General features: G+C 37.0%; 1 protein-coding gene across 1 annotated transcript; it reads left to right on the forward strand.

Moving 5' to 3' along the window:
- Positions 1 to 3,240: 3,240 nt before the first annotated feature.
- Positions 3,241 to 21,019, forward strand: LOC308693223 (interferon-induced GTP-binding protein Mx-like; the record flags this gene model as incomplete). Its single annotated transcript, XM_081370015.1, has 13 exons — positions 3,241 to 3,262; positions 3,581 to 3,778; positions 8,412 to 8,546; positions 9,174 to 9,328; positions 9,756 to 9,894; positions 10,008 to 10,206; positions 12,100 to 12,178; positions 12,483 to 12,605; positions 12,710 to 12,842; positions 12,932 to 13,090; positions 18,599 to 18,675; positions 18,762 to 19,022; positions 20,795 to 21,019. The coding sequence occupies 13 exons, from the start codon at positions 3,241 to 3,243 to the stop codon at positions 21,017 to 21,019; spliced, it is 1,905 nt and encodes a 634-aa protein (XP_081226141.1).
- Positions 21,020 to 21,607: the final 588 nt, after the last annotated feature.

Genomic DNA, 21,607 nt, shown 5'->3' on the forward strand with positions numbered 1-21,607 from the left:
CGGACTGTGGTCAAATACATAGACTTCGGTCCTAAATTTAGACTACAAAATTTACACTTCAATAATAGCCAAACGACTCGACAATATTATGCCTAATCTTATAAAAACAGACTAGACGGGGTTTATTCACCAGAGGCTGACCCAGGACAGTATTAGACGGACCCTGCATGTCATACAACACATCCAAAATATTAACAAAGAAGCAATGTTGATAGGATTGGACGCAGAGTAAGCTTTTGACTCTGTGAGGTGGTCATTTATTTATCAAGTTTTAACTAAGTTTGGTTTTCATGAAACCATTATCAAGGCGAACCAAACAATTTACAATATGCCAACAGCTAGAATAAAAATAAATGGCAGCTTGTCAAAACCATTTACATTAGAAAGATCCTGTAGACAAGGGTGCCCTCTCTCCCCAACCTTATTTGCTCTGTTTATAGAACCACTCGCCCAGTATATAAGACAAGATGATCTCATTAAAGGAATACATATGCAAGGAGGGGACCAAAAACTATCTCTATTTGCCGATGATATCTTGATTTATTTATGCCAGCCAAAGGAATCGTTACAGAGGCTGATGTCCACACTTGGAGAATTTGGGTTATTCTCAGGACATAAATTAAATATTCAAAAAACCCAGGTTTTGACCTTTAACTTTGAACCTCCTAGAGAACTACAAAAAAAAAATATAATCTTAAATGGGGCCAGAATTCGATGAAATATCTTGGGGTAATTTTATGTAGAGACACTACAGCACTATTCAAACTTAACTATGGGCCATTAAATAAAAAAATTAAGATATCAAGATGGAGTCTTATCCCTTCTCTAGGGCTAATAAACAGAATTGAATCAGTAAAGATTAGTGTTTTGCCACACCTCTTGTGCCGTCAACAAACCCTCCCTATTGAAGTTACTAAACAACAATTTGCTGAATGGGATACAGTAATTTCTTGCTTTATATGGCAGGGGAAAAACCCAAGGATAAAATACAACATGTTACAACTCACAAAAGATAAAGGAGGCCTGGCACTGCCATGTCTAAGAGATTATTATTACGCTGCCCAGTTAAGACCCCTAGCATGCAACCCAACTTTTACAGCAAGATGGAAAGACATAGAGGAGGCTACCACTAATGGCCCTCCAATACAAGCCATGGTAGCAGATAAGAGACTACTCACTCACCTAACAGATAAAGATAATCTGTGGATAAAACTAACTTTAAAGATCTGGCATCAAGTTTGTAAAAATAATAAACTAACCAAGGCAGTGGCGATGTTAAGATGGTGTGCCTATGACACGGAATTTGTACCCAATAGACATGATAAAAGATTCCATGAGTGGGCAGAGAAAGGCCTTACCTCTTACTTTACATTTACACATAATGGACAACTAAAAGACTTTCAAACTCTCAAGGTGAAACATGGTCTGCTAAATCAAGACTTCTGTCGGTATCTGCAAATGAGAAATAGACATGAGGAAATTACAAGGGGAAACCCAGACAGAAGGGACGGCATCATTCTGAATATATTCCGGTTAGCTTATATTGTGAATACCATTACAAAAATCATAACAAGGCTGTACCAAGGTCTCCAAGAAAGCAAACCAATAAACACGCAATACGCCAAAAAGAAATGGGAAAAGGAAATAGGCACAGCAATAGATGAGAATGACTGGGAAGTAATGTGTAAAATGCAGTGGAAGACAACTTACTCGCTAACTTGGAGATAATTTGGATGGAAAAACATAATGAGATTTTTTATTACCCCTGTTCAGAAAGCTTACCAAAACATAGGAACAGGGTGATTGAGATTTTGTGGCGTCAGCGACGCTAATCATTATCATATTCTGGGCCTGCCCAAAGGCTGTACTCTTTTGGCAAGAGGTACGCAGATGCTTAGAGAATATTTTCCAAACTAATATCCCTTTTGATTTCTTACACATGTACCTAGGTCTGGAAACCCCACAATCTGACTTCAACTGCAGATAAGAACCTGTTTAGGATTCTGTTATTGTCAGCCAGAAAGGCCCTGACAAGAAAATGGCTTCAACCAGACCTACCGGGCACTGAGGAATGGTACAACACTATATACCAAATATATATAATGGAGAGACTCACTATGACCTTAAGATTAGAAAAGGAGAAATATATTGGTCTATGGTCTAAGTGGATTGAGTATATAAAAGCAATAAGACTGGATCTTGTCTGAGGTCTGAGCAGCGAGGGCAGACGACACAGGGTTGGGAAGGGAGTGGACAACAGGAGAGAGAGGATTGAAACAAACTGTAGTTTGTGTTGTAGTTTGTTTGTGGTTTTGTGTAAATTAAGCACTAGAAGATTTTATCCACTTATACCATTTGTATATAGGTTTTTTTTTATTTATTTTTTATTGTGTTTTTGTCGACATGCAATCAAAAAAAGGTCAACAAGTATGTGAGGCAATACAAAATACTAATCTTCTTTTGTTTTCAGACCAAATGTTATGTTTGGAAAAGTGCATAAATAATAAGCATAAGTCACACTTTATTCCTATTTTTGAGTTATTATGCAAGTGTGTCTTTCGCAGATAAATGTCAGAAAAGTTTGCCTCCAATGTATATTGTCAAATGTGCAAGATCTTTATAATAAAAAAAAGTTAAAAAATAAAATAAAAAATAGTGCATTACTCATTTGTTCCTGTGTAGTTATTCATTAATGAGGGAACAGTATTCTAAAATGTTACCGAAATTACAAAAGTAAGCAAAACAAAACTGAAAATTATCTTTACTGCTTTATTGACAGCCATAGTAACTGCCTTGATAAACATGATAAGGACAAACGAAACTAAGAATTTATCTTTTAATGAGTTCTGATTGAAACTGTCTGTGTCTACAGATAATGTCTATGACAATTCAGCCAAGTCATGAGTCATATCCAGTTCCTTACAACTTTAGATTTATTGGTGTTCATTCTGCTAATAAATAACAGTATGAAACACAACCCTCATATACCTTTCAGATGTTAAACTGTTATTACACACAACGCAAGTGTAAGGTAAGGAGACAACAGTTTCTTTCATTTACATTTCTTTTTGGGTTAAGTGAAAGTACTGCATTGAACATTGTATTTGCTAAGACTTGACATGTTATTTTGGCTTATTGCAGACACCTAATCATTCTTTCTAATTATTTCAGTAATATCAGCTTAGAATTCTTAACTCATTTTCAGACAAACTATGGATCACCCAGACAAATTTAAAGACTATGATTCCCAAGATGAAGGGAGGTACAGTATTCAGCTTATTTTTTTGTATAGATTTGACTGTTCTTAGTTGCAAATTAAACATGAAAAAATGTAATTTTGTGTATATATTGTACATATAATATGACAACTTTAAAATTAGTCTTATGAAAATGTAATTTTCATCAAGTCATTTCTACCTCAGAATGCTGTTAAACACAATACAACAGATGTGGTGGTGGCGTTTGTTGGTTCGAAAAATTAAAGCTCAGAAAAAAACAATTTAAATAATCGAATTAATCATCTAAACAAGATCTAAATAATATCTCTGTTTGATGTTTTTGTTATAAAGCTCATTTTCAGACTCACAAGCTCCTGGAGCATTCCACAGTCATTTCATTGAGTCTGTTCAGCCTTTGATTGAGTTGATTGACTCTCTGAGGATGATCGCTCTTGATAAGGATATAGATCTGCCATCCATTGCAGTGGTGGGAGATCAGAGTTCTGGAAAGAGTTCTGTGTTGGAGGCTCTCTCTGGGGTGGCTTTACCTCGAGGAAGTGGTAAGACTCTGAAATTGCTTCAGCTCCTTGCAACTAAATGAGAATGACTGGAATTATGTATTGCAGTGGTACAATATGTTATTGCCATGTCCTCATCTATTAAAATGAAACTAATTTACATTTGTTTATGTAGCTGAGCTTTAATATTAATAATAATAATAATAGTAATCCGTTACATTTATTTAAAATGTTATTTTATATATAAAAAAGCATGTTAAAATGGACACTTTATGGTCCCTTTAAATGCAAATGAGCTGGTGCTCCCTTAAAGAAGAGAGCAGAGCTTCAAGAGCTCATGCATGCTCAAGTTACAGGACAATCTCACGCAATGAAAGTGTCAGAAACTCTCAGTAGCGGTGTTCAGTTTGAACCGGAGTCGGACAATAATGCCCACAGAGCCAAATAATATATGCTGCATGGATATAGAACAGGTATAGTTTAGTGTAATTATGGTTATAACTTATGTTGTCATCTTGCTTTTATCCATTGTTAGTACAAGCCTGTTTTAGCGGTCCTTGTCCGAATGGTGGTCAAAACTTTACTGATGAGTTTTATGAAGTTTATTGTACTTCACGCCAAAGATAAACCATCTGTTTCACTCCAGAAAGTCACTGTAAGAACTGAGTAAAACACAGTACAAGACATACACAGTAAAGTCTCATACATAAACTCTCTCTCTCCCTTGCATTATCATCAACATACATTACACAAAAACACTCGTTACGACTAACAGTAAACAAATATACAGACCTACTGTACTGAGAAAATGGCGGACAGTGTACAACTCGCTCAGGGCGGAATCTATGCTAATACGACAGAGTCCGTCAACAGTCATGGGCGGGGCTTGTACAAAGTGAAGGCTTGTTCTGAGACACTGTTTATTATTCATGGGGATTAAAAGAAAAGGAGTGGGTGGATTTTTTTTTATCATTATAAGATGGCTGTGTACATACACACACATTTATGTTCATACACCATGTTCCAGAACATCCAGAAAGACCGGCGCCAGGGCTGGACGGAATCGAGGCCGAGCTGCTCAAAGAGGGTGGACCGATGCTGTGGGCAGCATTGGACAGCCATTTCAGCCACTACATGGCGCAGAGAAGAACACCAGATCAATGGAAGACGGCCAAGACAGTGCTGTTGTACAAGAAGGGTGACCGAGAACAGCTGAGGAATTATCGGCCAATCTGGCTCCTGCCGACCGTGTACAAGGTCTTCACCAAGGTGCTGTACAACCGACTAGCCAGGCAGTTGGACGAACAACAGCCACCCGAACAGGCCGGCTTCCGGTCTGGCTACAGCACAATGGACCACATCCACGTGCTGAACCAACTGCTCGAACGCTGCCGGAAGTACAAGATGCCCTTGGTACTGGCCTTCGTAGACTACGAGAAAGCCTTCGACAGCATAGAGATCAATGCCGTACTGCTCGCCCTACAACAACAGGGCATCTCCTACGAGTACGTGGACCTTTTGCGGGAGCTGAACAGCGGATGCGCCACCAACATCACCTTGTTCGACCGGACACTTCCCGCTTGAATGACAGGGTACAGCTGTGGCCAAATTTGAAATTTTTGCTGCTTCAGTTGTTATGATGTTGATTCACATTTTTCTAGATTATTGTGCAGAGTGATCAGTGGCATTTTACATAATTTTAAAAAGCTTTATCACAAAACCCCAAATTTCACTGTTTTTGTCCTTGGCACCAAATTACCAGCTAACATCATTTTACTAATCATATCATCAGCACATGATTGCTATAAGGAAGGAAGAAGTGCTTCCAATCATTGTGTTCTTCTGTTAGCAATGGTTTCCTCCAAAGAAAGATGGAGGATCATCTTTGCATCAAAATGGCCTCCATTTACCAGATCATCAAGAGCTTCAAGAATAGAGGTTCGGCTGCAGTGAAGAAGGCTTTAGGATGTCCCAGAGTGTCCAGCAAGTACCAGGAACTTCTCCTGAGGAATCAGCTAGGGAATCGTGTCACCACCAGTGCAGAACTGCTCAATATTGGCAGCAGGTGGGTGTGAGAGCATCTGCACAAACAGCGAGGCCAAGACTTTTGGACAACGACCTGGTGTCAAGAAGGGCAGCAAAGAAGCCACTTCTCTCCAATAAAAACATCAAATATTGGCTGAAATTCTGCAGGAATTACAAGAATTGGACAGCAGAAGACTGGTGCAAAGTTAATGTATCTGATTAGAACATCTGGAAAATCGATTGTCCAGAGAAGAAAAGGTGAACGCTACCATGAGTCCTATGTCGTGCCAACAGTGAGGCATCCTGAGACTATCAATGGGAGTGTCATATTGACCCCAAACCTATCCTTGATAAAATATATTATATAATATAATAAATAAATAGCTATTAAAACACCAAAAATATATATAATTTTTGAATTTTAGATAAATCAGTGACATTTTATAGTGATTTGCTAATTTGTCCATAGTCGTGCAATAGGTATTCTGGATGTATAAGGGGTGGGGGTGGGGGTGGGGGGTTGGTGGTGTTTTATTTAAAGGGCTATTTAAGTAGTCAACAAAGAAACATAAAGTACCTGACTTAAACCTTTGGGGAAAAAATCAAATTGTGGGAGTTTAAATTGGTGGGGTCAAATTGACCCCAGTGGGTAAAAGATGTTGGTAGATTTGAGGGTAACAGGAGGGTTAATATATAAAAATGTGATACTGGTTTTCAGGAGCAACAATAAAGTTAACACAGAAATGAAAATGTTGTCGTCGTTTGCCCAACTTTGTGTCATTCTACACCTGTCTTTTTTTTTTTTTATTAATAGAACACAACATGAGATGGACTGTAATAAAATGATCATAACATTAAAGCTGCTTAAAGGACTTTGAGGTATCATAAATGCAGCCCATACTGTAATGTTTGGGTTAAGGTCGGGTGCAGTCGGATACACTTTAGGGGAAACTTTAGGGAGTCATCAGAGCCCCTCCCACTGATATTGTTAAAGACATTAGAACTACTCGTCCTTTACTTTACTTTTTGTTTTTCCCACTTATAAAAGTATTTTAATTATGAAACTACACCTTTTAATTTTATTGAAAGGGTACAGTTGTGGTTAGGTTTAGGCTTGGGGGTGTTTAGCAGCTACCATATAAAAGGTCTGTATTTGATTTGATTATTTATTCACTATTTATTCACAGTTTCACTAAAAGCTGTCATTTCATACTTCGCAAGATACGAAAACAAAACATAGAATATATGCATTTCATAAATATTTTTGAACCCACAGTCATGGCATGAAAATACAATAAAAAAAGTAATTGTGAAAAAATACTTTTATTAAAAATCTTTATATTAACTGATTTTCTATAAATGAAAAGACATTTATAGAAATTTTAACACTTCAGTAGAGATGATTTACACATTACAATGACTATATTTGTCATAAAAAGTGAAATATTCTATCTTTGGCGTGTATGAAAACAATTGATATCTAAGGTTAGCATCAACATTTTCCATGGCATAAAAAAAATCAAAGTCCCCTAATTTTGATTTTTTTTTTATATCAATATTTACAAACATTTGCTAAACTTTTTTGCTTTCTCTCATATTGGCTTATAGTCGCTAGAGCGCCTCTTGAGATCTGGGGAGTGAGGTTTTACCTGCACAGTTCTTACTAGCTGGCCTCAATTACACATATACACCAAACTGTAACCTGTGCTCTTCTCAGTTGCCTTTTAGGCTATATTCAGACTGCAGGCAAATCAGATAGTTTTCTCAAATCTGATCTTTTTAGGCCAACTGTCTGCATTTTGAATAGCTAGTGTTCAAATAAGATTTGTGTGTCCTGATATAAACCTATCTGCATGAGTTGCTATAAGAGAAACAGACCATAACATCAGCTCTGTAGCGGACATTTAATATCCACACTATTTATTAGCAAGTTAACAAGATCAGCAGTTTAAGACAAATCGTAATAATGGTCTAGCTCTGCAGTATTTGGCTGCATTCGCCCCGCTCTGTGCGGGCACATAATACAAGTCACTTATTTTTAAATACAAACAGGACTTTATTGATTATTCTAACACATAAAAATAATATCTAACACATAAACACACACACACACGAGTTACAGAAAGAAAGTGAGGCAGGGATGAGTTTTAAGAGAGTGAAATGATGAAATCCCAAGTTTCTAGAAATAGATGCACTTTAAAAAGACATGACCTGAATAAACCATTAATCATTAATTTAACCCTTCTATTGTTTCTTAGGTGGGGTTATTAAATTAATATCAATGCACCAGTTCAGCTAGAATGTCCAGCCGTCCGTTGGAGATCTGATCAAATAGACATTGTCTTAAGCTTGGGGTGTAACTATTTTTCCCTTATTAGTTGGTCACTCTTGACATACATTGTGACCGATGGATAGGAATCTCGCTAGAGAGACCAATCTACTTTGAGCGAAACTAAAACAAGCCAATGCACATTGGCGTGCAATAATTTGCATCAGCTGTTCAGCCACGCAGCGCGGGTATATAATGAGCAGCAGGTGCGATTGCACTTCCGTTTTTTGCTTGCAATGTGGGGAAATAAATGAGATTTGAAAACTTGGGGCCCACATACCTTGAGATCCTTGAGAAACTTTGTGCTTTCTTTTTTTTAAGGTATTGTTACTCGCTGTCCTCTTCAGTTGAAATTACGGAAGTTAAAAAAAGGACCGTGGTCAGGGACCATTTCCTACAGTGGTTACAATGAGACCTTTCATGACCCATTAATGGTGGATAACCTTGTCAGAGAAGGTCAGTATGAACAGAAACCCTTACAGATCATAACCAGCATCAGTTGTAATGATGCCCTGATGAATGTCATCTTCGAAAATGGACTAGCCTATATTCAATCTGTGTTTAACACAGTTGAGGAAAACTCTGAATGTTTGCTTCCTCAATTCAAATTCAGAAAGTCAATTGTAATTGAAAAGACCTTCTCCATTCAGCTGTGAATGCTGCACAACCCTGATGTCCTGAGATGGATTTCCAGGGTCAAATTCACCAATATACCTTATCCACAGCAGCGCCATCTTTGATTTTTATCGGGAATGAAAGCGAGGCTGTGAGGAACACACATGCATCTCTTCAATGGGCTGTACTGTTATTTAATGTGTTTTTGGATTATTCTGCTCATGAAACACTGGAAAAATATCTTTCCAAGAAATTTCAGTTGTCAAAAATCTCCCGAGAGATCTCTAATCTAAGAGCTTTATACAGCTTTTTTACAACGGATGCCATTGGAAACACGGCAAGTCTATCCCTCACAGCCTCACTTTCATACCTGTCATGGCGCTGCTCTGAATAAGGTCTGTACCACTTGAAAACCCCAAACTAGTCTTGTTTGAATCTGCTGCAAACTTATGTATGTATATTTGACAGCTCAAAACAAGCTTGCTGGAAATACAGTTGGAATATGTGATGAACTCATCTCTTTGGAAATTTCATCTCCTGATGTGTGTGACCTCACTCTGATCGATCTACCTGGTATAACCCGTGTACCTGTACATGGCCAACCTGATGATATTGGCGATCAGGTGAGTGAATAGAGTCTTAAAACACAAATCTAAATGGCTGTTTGAAATCATGTTAATATATAAACATTTGTGTTAACAGGCATTTAAGCTGTCAACCTGCACCTGCGAAAAATATACAATTCCATTCAGTTTCAAATCAGTGGATTTAATCAACACTTGTTTTTCATGCTCTAAGAAGTCTATTTGTAGCCGACAGATGGAACTTAGTCAAAATGAACTCAAGCAGAGAGAGAGAAAAATACTTTCTTAATACATTTTCATCATTCATAATAGACATTAATGCATCTGTACACATTATTCAAAGTTGTTGAATTTATTTACTTATGTATTTATTGGCAATGGAAGTATAATGGGTGCTGTGGTGTTTCATGGTGGCTTAAAGATTATCCCCTTCTTAACCAAAGGACATTTTATCTTTTATTTTTAGATCAAAAACTTGATTCTGAAATACATTGACAAAAGTGAAACCATCATTTTAGTTGTTGTGCCCTGCAATGTTGACATAGCGACAACAGAAGCACTGAGAATGGCACAAGATGTAGACCCAGATGGATACAGAACTCTTGGTTTGCCAACTTTTCGTATTTCTGCAATATATTTCTTCAGGCCAAACTGTAGCATTATGATTCATGCTTTTCCTAACTTTTAACTTTTTTTTGTTGTTGAATTCATGGCATAGCAATTCTCACAAAACCAGACCTTATTGACAGAGGAGCAGAGAGTGATGTTTTGAACATTGTCCAAGGCAAAGTCATTCCTCTCAGCAAGGGCTACATTATTGTGCGATGCCGTGGTCAGAGTGACATCAATAACAAAATCCCTCTTTCTAAAGCCATGGAAGTGGAAATGAAATTTTTTAGGAACCACCGATATTTCAGGTAATTATAACTTTATATGTATTATATTATATTTATATATTATACTATATATACTATATTTATATATTATATATAAACTATAAATTATAACTGAAACGGTTTCTGTTTCAGCTTCACTTTAAATTAATTTGTTTTGAGTGGAACTAAAATAATGCTTATAATTTCTGTAAATTTTTCACTTCATTTACTGGTATTTTACATTATTTCAGAATTAATAATAAAATGCGACTTATAGGTCTACGTAACATCTGTTTTTTTCTTCTCCCTCAAAAATGCATGTTTATGTGTAGCATATTTTGTAACCATGCAGCAAAATATTTAAAATATCTTGAAAAATTACTTTTTAAAATTACATAAATTACTTTTTAAACCATTTAACTGATAATTATTAATCAGTAAAAAATATTACCGACGGTTAACCAGTGAATTATGAGCATCCTATATTAGTATTCTTATGGCTTGACTTTGAAAAATTGTAAAAAAAAAAATAAAAAAAAAAATAATAATTAAAAATGTTTAAACTTTTGTAGTGAGAGAGAGAGATTGACTAATCAAGTGCATTACCTGCATCTATCTGATATTCTTCAGGTCAATCTTACTGTATATTCTTAATCACAAAATCAGTTTAAATGTATGCTGAGGAAAGCAATATCTTTGTCTTTGTCCTTTTAACAGTTAAAGTGATTTCCCAAGACATTTGTAAGTTGAGTCTTATAAGGTCTTGTTTATAGTAAAAACGTCTATGGTCACAACATTGTTTCAGTCCCTTACAATAAAAAATCTTTGCTACTGACTCATTCATAAAGTCTTTGCTGAGAGCCAGATGCAAATTCCTGAAGGACTGGCAGAGATAAAGCTGTTCTCTGCGGGTACATGACTGCTGAACGGCAGCTGACTGCCTGAAACCCACATCTCTGAAAACCTCTAAACAAATTGTCAAATAGGTGCTATATTTATATATAAGTCTCACATTTGAGGTCTAAATAACTACATTCTTGCCTTAAAAAACTACATTCCGTGACACAACAAAAGTAGCCCTATTTATAAAATGATGGTGGGTTTGCTCATCCGCTGTTTGAAATGCTGCAAGCGGAGGATACAAATAGTGAAACGGTTCCCGTGGTCATACTGGTAGAACATCTGTAATGTATAGTTGTTTTGGGTTCATGTTTCATGTTATACTAGTTTCTGTTTTTGGTTCATGTTTCATGTCAGTTATGTTTCTTGTCTTGTCGTGTGATTCCTTTGCCCTCATGTGATCCTGACATGTGCATCACTAGTCTTTTGTGTCATGTTGTCATTGGTTAATTGTCTAATCATGTTCACAGGTGTCTTGTTTGGTGATTAGTCCATGTGTGTATTTAAGCCCTCATGTTTGACATGTGTCTTAGTCTAGTATTGTTCGTGTAACCACTGTGTGGTGAGTGTTTATGTCAAGTCAAGTGGTGTCATGTCAAGTTATGCTTAGTCAAGTCTTTGATTTGTATTTTGATCACGTTTGGATGTAAATAAACTGCACTTGGCACTCCTTGCCACTGTTGCCTTTGGCTTGCTCAGTTGGGGATACTTAATTTGATTAATCGATTCAACAGTGCTATTGATCAGCATTACCAAACGTGGATGTTTTACACCAGAAACAAACACTGATGTACTATTTAATTTAATACTGTGAAGCTGCTTTGATACAATCTGTATTGTGAAAAGCGCTATATAAATAAAGTTGACTTGACTTGACTTGACTTGGGTTCTGCAACTCACCTCCAGTGGATTCGTTAGAACATCGCATGGCTGGAAAAGGTTCTCAGCCAATCAGATTCAAGAACCAGAACAAACTGTTATATAAATTAAATAATAAATAATAATAACAATAATAATATATTTTTTTCTTGACAGCTCTCTACTGAATGATGGTAAAGCATCTACTCGATGCTTGGCAGACAACCTAACCAAAGAACTGGTTGATCATATCAAGGCAAGCACTTTATTGATTATGTTCCTACTCTTTCTTTCTTTCTTTCTTTCTTTCTTTCTTTCTTTCTTTCTTTCTTTCTTTCTTTCTTTCTTAAATAATACAATAATCTTCAGAAGAACAGATGAACATGATTTTAGTGGGTCACAAGTGGTCAGTTTATTAATTTTAGGATTTAATATTTATTTTAAGATTTAATAAATATTTATATAATTTAATTTAAATAATATTTTAGTTAGCCAACTAATATATATAATTATATTGAATTCTATAATAATTAAATAATTATATTTTCTTATGGACACAGAAATCGCTACCCTACTTAACTGAGCAGATTCAGACTAAACTACTCATCGTTCAAAGGGAGCTTAAAAACTACGAGCAGGGTCCACCTGTTGAAGAAGAGCTGATGGGACCTTTTCTCAGTGATGTAAGAGCTCTGAGAATAAAGCACAATATATATCCATCTCTTATTTATACATATTTATCCCATAAATTATGCAAAAAAATTCTAATTGATTTTTCTTCCTATAGATAATAATGGAGTTCAGCGATCAAATAAATGAACTGAGTAGAACAGGACATTTAAAAGACAAAAACATTCATGCACTTCTACGTCCTGTGTTCAAGAAATGGGACATCTACCTAAGAGGCACTGAAGTATCATGTGAGTGAAGATGTTGAAAACATGTGACTTTTTAGGATTGTACCAAAATCCCTAAACTAGACCTTCCCTTTTTCTTATTACAAATGTAGTCACAGCAAGAGTGAATGAAATGATAGACAAGTATAATGAGATGCATCGTGGCAGAGAATTGCTTACGTTCAGTGAGTTCTGTGAGTTTGAATGTGTCATCAAAGACCATGTGGCAGCCCTTCAAGAGCCAGCTATGGAAACACTGAAGCGTGTACGAGGTTAGTGTATATTTTATAACTATACAGTAAAGTCAGTTATTATTAGTAATATATATATATATATATCACTGATTCTTGAGATAAGGGACAAAACATGTCCCCCATCAAAATGTTGCAATTTGCCTTAAAAAACAATAAATTATTTAATTTAAAAGGCTTTAAAAGTTGGATATGAAAGACTTGTGTATGTTTAGACCCTTAGTTTTGTATATATTTATATTATTTCATAGAATTTTATAAAATACCGGCACTGCACTATGAAAGCCCATGCAAATGAACTCGTCCTCCATAGAGGTCACAAAATCAAAATGCAAAAAAAAAGTGTTTTAAAATGCCCAAAATGCACAAATATGAATATGAGGTTAATTGGATGGCTTAATAAAATATCACAAAATACTTAAAGTGAACATTGCATTATTTTATACATTAACAATAGCCTTTCAAAATCTGTCATCAATTCATGTCAACTCCGTCAGAAATGTTTCAAATTCTAAATAAATCATGCATATTTTGGTCAACTTAACCCTGAGGACCCCCTTTGACTTCTATCTGTTGATGAATGCAGCAGTCCAACACATGGTCTCGTAAGTTTACTTTTTTATATATATATTCAGCAAACAAGTTGAAATCCCTGTGGTCACAGCTTTTATGTGTCAACACTGTCTTCAAAGTAGGGATGATTTCAATCAAGAATTTTGAAATAAAAATTGGTAGTTTTGTTTAGTTTAATGGCAGCTGGCAACTGAGGAAAATAAAAATGGCTACCATTTATTAGACGTGATTAAGTTGAAAAAACATGTTGTTTTGTCAACTCCGTCAGATGTCAACTCTGTCAGATATTTTGTCTGACGGTGTTGACATGTAAGCTGACGGAGTGGAAAAGTGCTTCCAAGGACTCATTAAGTAATGTATAACAACTACATAACATGATAATATGATCTAAGTATACATGTTGATTGACTTAAAATATCTTAATATACCCAAATGCCACATAATAACTTTAATAAAAAAGTATTTTTAGTTAGCTCTCAGCCTATTGTGTCCTCTTGCAAATCATTTGTTAGATTTACATTTTAGTTCAAATATACACTGAACAAAATTATTAACGCAACACTTTTGTTTTTGCCCCCATTTTTCATGAGCTGAACTCAAAGATCTAAGACTTTTTCTATGTACACAAAAGGCCTATTTCTCTCAAATATTGTTCACAAATCTGTGTTAGTGAGCACTTCTCCTTTGCGGAGATAATCCATTCACCTCACAGGTGTGGCATATCAAGATGCTGATTAGACAGCACGTTTATTGCACAGGTGTGCCTTAGACTGGCCACAATAAAAGGCCACTCTAAGGCCTTGTCCACATGGACACGGGTATTTTTATAACCGTGACTTTTTTTTTTTACGCGGTTCGGCCGTTCGTCCACACGGAAACACAGTATCAGGTCACTGAAACCGAACATTTTTGAAAACCCCTGCCGGGGTGAGGATTTTCAGAAACGCCGGTTGCAGTGTTGTGTGTAGACAGTAAAACCGGGGTTTTTGCTTCAGATTCAGGCTTCTGATTGGTCAACGTGGCTTTACGATTAGGGTTATATCGCCGCCTGCTGGTGTGGCATGCTCTTGACAGTGCTTGATAGCGTGTTTTTGCGTTTTCATTTAGGCGGACATTTCTTTTAAACAGAGTATGTGTGGACGGGATTTTTTTTTTAAAACACAGGAGGAAAAACTCCAGTTATAAAAATACCCCTGTCCGTGTGGACTAGGCCTAAAATGTGCAGTTTTATCACAAAGCACAATGCCACAGATATTGCAAGTTTTGAGGGAGCGTGCAATTGGCATGCTGACAGCAGTAATGTCCACCAGGGCTGTTGCCTGTGAATTGAATGTTCATTTCTCTACCATTAACCGTAGAGAATTATAGAGAATTTAGCAGTACATCCAACCGGCCTCACAACCGCAGACCACGTGTAACTACACCAGCCCAGGACCTCCACATCCAGCATCTTCACCTCCATGATCTTCTGAGACCGGCCACCCAGACAGCTGCTGCAACAATCGGTTTTCATAACCAAAGAATTTCTGCACAAACTGTCAGAAACCGTCTCAGGAAAGCTCATCTGTATGCTCGTTGTCCTCATCGGGGTCTCGACCTGACTGCAGTCCGCGTTGTAACCGACTTGAGTGGGCAAGAGCTCATATTCGATGGCATCTGGCACTTTGGAGAGGTGTTCTCTTCACGGGTGAATCCTGATTTTCACTGTACAGGGCAGATGGCAGACAGCATTGTATGGCATTGTGTGGGTGAGCGGTTTGCTGATGTCAACGTTGTGGATCGAGTGGCCCATGGTGGCGGTGGGTTATGGTATGGGCAGGCGTATGTTATGGACAACGAACACAGGTGCATTTTATTGATGGCATTTTGAATGCACAGAGATACCGTGACGAGATCCTGAGGCCCATTGTTATGCCATTCATCCACGACCATCACCTCATGTTGCAGCATGATAACGCACGGCCCCATGTTGCAAGGGTCTGTACACAATTCCTGGAAGCTGAAAACATCCAAGTTCTTGCATGTCCAGCATAGTTACTGGACATGTCACCCATTGAGCATGTTTGGGATGCTCTGGATCGCGTATACGACAGCGTGTTCCAGGTCCTGCCAATATCCAGCAACTTCACACAGCCATTGAAGAGGAGTGGACAAACACTCCACATGCCACAATCAACAACCTGATCAACTCTATGCGAAGGAGATGTTGCACTTCGTGAAGCAAATGGTGGTCACACCAGATACTGACTGGTTTTCAGACCCCCTCAATACAGTAAAACTGCACATTTTAGATAAATCGGGCCGATATTTGCGGGTTTGACGTGTATTGGCATCGGCCGATACGCGGCTGCTGCGTTCGCCGATAGTTTTTTCCCGGCATTATTTACAGACAGGCGTCCGTGGGCAGCTCTGTGTTGCTGGAGACGCTGCAGTTCACGCACAGCCCATGCACTGCCCCTCCCACACTAGCAGAGTGCTGGAAGCCTCTTCAAGACAATGGCAAGTTTTAAACTTTCAAAGCATCTTTTAACTGTTTGACTTAGCTGAAATATTGACATACACTTTAAAAGTGGAAACACGTTGCTCTATATGTGCGTGCAACTAAGCAAGTTTGTGGGTCCAAATGGGAAACGCGAATGCCTCATCTATAAAACTGCTTGTCATTGTATTTAGGGAGCTGCAAATAGCTAAGTTTGAGGCCATCCATATGCATACGGCAGCTGTTACGAACACTGGTCATAGGATTAAATAATGCCGACGTTGTTCCGTGATATTTGTGGGAGTTTTATTCAGCGACCACCTGGCTGAGGTTTGGACGTGTGATCATAAAAGCAGCGACGCGGTTGCGACACATCGCGCTCGTTTGTCCAGGCGCTCCTATGCCGTGGTGAGATGAAAACATCGAAACTTTTTAGGGCCTGTTCACATATCGCGTCTTTTGCGTGCTCAAGTTCGTTATTTCAAATGTAGGCGCGCGGTATGCACGCTCATTATGGAAGCGACGGGCTCGTTTTTTCCAAGCGCGTTCGCGCCGCATCGATATAAAAACATCTCAACTTTTCAGAATGCCGCAAGCGTGGTGGAATAATACGACAACATCGAAAGATCGGCCGAACAGCTGATCATAGCTGGACAGGGCGGGTTTTTATTTCTCATCTCCATAAATATATTCGTAAAGGGCAGGAAATAAATTAGTCCTTCTTCCTCCATGTCATCATGGAGAGCGCAGTTCATGGCTGCATAGCAACGACAGACGTTTATTATGCTGCTTGCTTGTTGCTACTGTGTGCAATAGTGTAATTATTTTATTCATGCTTAAATATTTATTTTCAGAATTTACTTAAAGAATTTGAATTATGCTTATTATTTATTTTCAATAATTTTAGCACTGAACTTTTTTTTACTTGTTCTACCTCACATGTTTTTAATATTTGTCAAATATTGTTTTTTTTTTAGTTCAATAAATGTTCCTTATTTTTATTTGAGACTTGTAACATTTGTTATCATCATTGTGTCATTTTTATGATTTAAATTGAGTGAGCAAAAGCAGTATCGGCTCCAAATATCGGCCCAAGAAAATCGGCACCCCGTATCGGTCATCGGCTAAGGCTGATGAAAAAAAATCAGTATCGGCACTAAAAAATCCATATCGGTTAGTGGCCTTTTATTTTGGCCAGCCTTAGGCACACCTGTGCAATAATCATGCTGTCTAATCAGCATCTTGATATGCCACACCTGTGAAGTGGATGGATTATCTCCGCAAAGGAGAAGTGCTCACTAACACAGATTTAGACAGATTTCTGAACAATATTTGAGAGAAATAGGCCTTTTGTGTACATAGAAAAAGTCTTAGATCTTTGAGTTCAGATCATGAAGAATGGGGGCAAAAACAAACGTGTTGTTCAGTATAGATGACCAACAGAGGACCTCCAGATACATTTGCTTTTTTCTTTTGATACCAGGAACATTTTGACATTTTCATGTGTGCCAAGATCCTGACACCAGGTACTCTTTGTATGAAGTTTGATACCCTTTCCCTTGATACTCTCTCCCTTTGCCATGTCAAAACTAGGTAAATATCTTTAATCAGTTTTATTCTCGATTAGTTTGTCAACACCGTCATTTGTGTGTCAACACCGTCATTTGTGTGTCAACACCGTAAGATGGAGGTTTTTCATTTTTATATAAAAAGGTATGTTTCTTTTGTTCGATTAAGTGTGTTCATACATTAAAACACCAACTTATCTACATGCATCAGTGTCTTGTGCACAAAACCACTGAATGTATATTTTAAAAATTAAAAAATTAGTAAACTAAATGAAGGTAATTTAAAATGGCTAATTCAAAAACAATGTAAAATAATATTAAAAGTGTATACAACGCAATTTATCACTTAACCTTGCTAAGGCACACCATTTCTACACACTTAAAGACTTTACAGTGTTGTTGAATTGATCAAACACACAAAAAAAAACATTTTCATGTGTCAGACGGAGTTGACAAATGTCAGGTTACTAAGTGAGTAAATGTCAATTTTTATAAAAAGTGGTTAAATAAAAAACCTGTTCCTTTTCATAGTATGATAGATGAGACCCGTGTTTATGAAGATATCCAATTCAAATGAATGTAGTATCGATTTTTTGTTTGTCACTTTTCAAAAGTACTTTTGTCCCTTATCTCAAGAATCAGTGATATATTAGTACTTTAAAATTATAATGAACCCTTAAAAATTATATATATATATATATATATATATATATATATATATATATATATATATATATTATATAATTTTTAAAGGGTTCAGCACTCATAAAAGACACCCAAAAATAAACAAACATCACAAATTTTCATATCTCGAATTCTGATTGTTAATGTGAAGTTTTAGAATTTTTGTTTTGAAGCCATTAACAATCTACAATTTTTCTTCCTGTTACAAAAAAAAAAAAAATTCAGAGATTGTTCAGAATGTGTTCAGAGAGATATGTAATTTATCTTTTGACCAGTACCCTGCACTGAGATACATTGTATCTGTAAGTACAATTGTATTATTATTAGCAGCAGTAGTAGTAGCAGTAGTAGTAGTAGTAAATGCAATGTATTATGATGTACTCCTCAGAAAATGATTAATAACATTCAGTCAAAACAAGAGGCCAAAGTGGAGAAAAGAATCAAGGAGTTCATTGATATGGAGCAACTGGTCTTCACTCAGGACAAGGTTTTACAACAGAAACTTGATGTCTCTGACATCCCTCAGAAGACTGGGATGGACTCTAGTGACGAGAACTGCTATGATGATGACACAATTTTCAATTCTAAAGGCTGTGCGTTTTTGGATTCAAGAAATCTAGTTCCAGACAAACTGGCTCTGTATCATGAGGTGAGTCGCAACACATACTATGAAATGTATTTAATTATTGTCAGTAAATGTATAGTCATTAATGAACAGCTAATGTTGTGTATGCACTATAATATCTAAAGGGGCTTTAAAGTTGAAGTGTGTACTTTCAACACCATTAGTGTCACCAAAAAAAATGGCAAAGAATCAACCCATTTGGCACTGGTCTAGATCCATGAATGACTTACCTAGTTGTAAATTATAGTAAGTTTCTAAATAAAGGTTTCTTCTATCCATTATGGTCCATGAAGGACATATCAGTTACATATTTATCTTTGGTTCCTTGCATAGGTTTACTCAATGTTGTGTTTGTAGCTGACTCTAGTGGAACACCCTCTAGTGTCACGATTGTCTGAAGCTCGATTGTCAAGAGTCATGCAAATGATCTGGCTGATGGCATAAGCACTGTCCACATTACATCACTGATGCCTCATAAGGGAGCGCCTATGCTATCACAGTTCAGATTTCACAAAGGAAAGTGTAGTGAAACTGAGATTACATCCATAACTATGGGAACCATAGACCACAGCGCAATACAACAAACAAGGTGCTAATTTATCAGCCCGTTAAATGACACCTTATTAAAACAGCTAAGGCTTGCCTTAAATGTAAATCTCTGCTTAACCTTCAGTGCCCTCATAGGACAAAGACTGTGCAATCACCAAAAAACTGCCTCACCAAAAAGCACAGATTGAGTTCCAATAAGAAGACCAACCGTGCAAGCAGTGTGTGTTGTGGCTCGCAGAGCTAAGTCAGTCACTCTTCTTAGGTCACTATTTCTGTGTACTCCTTCTCTGCCATCTTAGAAATGGTGTTGAAGTGAGATGTAAGTGCAACATGCCAGCCAGAAAGCACTTATTCAACTTGGACTTTTACTCCGGTTGAGCTTGTACCTCAAAGCACAGCTTCAACTTGTCAACAGCACATGAAATCACATCAAACAACTCTGTATAAGATGTAGGAGCTTCCTGCTCACTCGGGCAGGCATGTCGGTTGGACCGCCCGCAAGATCCTCAGAAGTCGAGGACAAAACATCATCCTCATCCAAGCTAAACGAAATCTCACTGTGAGATTTTAGACTTGGATATAAATCCTTGGGGGTTAGCTGATCTTCCTTCCTTCCTCAAAAAGAAGGACAGAAGACAACAAAACACTTTCACCCTGAAGATTTTTACAGTGTGGACAATTAGATGAGTTGCTAAGCATTCAGTGAGCATGCTGAAAGCTCAATAACTTAATGGACTTAAGTGTGCGAGGACAATATGTGTCCTCGCTCGTAATGAAGCAGGTACACAGAGCCACACCCTTCTGAAATGGTATTGTGCTCAAATTCTAATATATAAACCAAGTACCATGGGCAGATAAATCTTTTTCTTGAAGAAGAGAAATCTGAGTATTGATGACGCAGGTGGTTGCTTATGAGGCACCAGTGATGCAATGCTTCAGTGAGTCTTCAACCAATTGCCGTAAATATTTTTACTGAAAAGTTCTTCAGGGAATAAAAAATGGGTCTTCATAAGACATCACTGTAAAAACCCTATTTTGGTTGTTTTACCAGGCACTTTTATTTTTATGATCAGATTTATTTTATGATGACCAGTTAATAATTTTAAATTGAGTCAGTATGTACAACAAAACCACACAATGCAGGTGCATTGGCACAAGAGATTCACCAGATATATCACTGTAAAGGGAAGCCAACTCCAAAAGGTTGATTAATTATCTTTATTTTTCCATGTCCTGTCTCCATATAGATCGTCTATCAACGCCTTACAGACTATGTGCCCATGCTGATAATTCTCTTCATGCTGAAGGATGCAGCTAAGACATTGCGGCATCAGATGCTAGAATTGAGGAACGGGGCAGATGTGGTCAAACTGCTGAATGAAGACTCAGAGCGAGGACGCAGGAGAGCTGATCTAAAGAAGCGACTGGAACGCCTCACACAAGCTCAAGAACTGATAAGCAACAAACTCTGAGACATCTTTACCAAACATAAAGGATATGCAGAAATTCTGCATCAGGGCTGCAGAAATTGGCTACCGGATATACTATAATTACCTTATAATTTCTATAATTTACCTTATTTCAGTTTAGTAATTCTATCAGATAAATCAGTAACAAACAACATTAGATAAATTGTTTAAATCTTGGCTGAATAGAAATAGTACAGTAGGCTGTAATGTAGTCTAAGGTTGTCAAATTGACTTACATTATCAAACCAATTATTTCTACTTCAGGCATTCCTGTAGATCAAACAGTAGATTAAGTAGACCACACCATGATCACGGGTTCAATTTCCATGGAACCTTATGAATTGATATAATGTATATCTTGAATGCACTATATTTGACTTTTGATACAAGTTTCTGCCAAATGCATACATGTAAATTTAACCCACATCTTAAATTATGTTTGGATTTTAATAATATTCTAATACAAAAGTTCTAATTGAGAATTAACAAAGGTTTAGCTCTAGTTAATGTTGATGTTTCATTGAAAATGTTTATCACCATTATTAATTAGAGGTTTCTTAGTTGGGCACTTGACCCTGACTTTTTATTATA

This window comes from Scardinius erythrophthalmus, assembly GCF_964197995.2.
Source record: "Scardinius erythrophthalmus genome assembly, chromosome: 7".
Lineage (NCBI taxonomy): Eukaryota > Metazoa > Chordata > Actinopteri > Cypriniformes > Leuciscidae > Scardinius > Scardinius erythrophthalmus.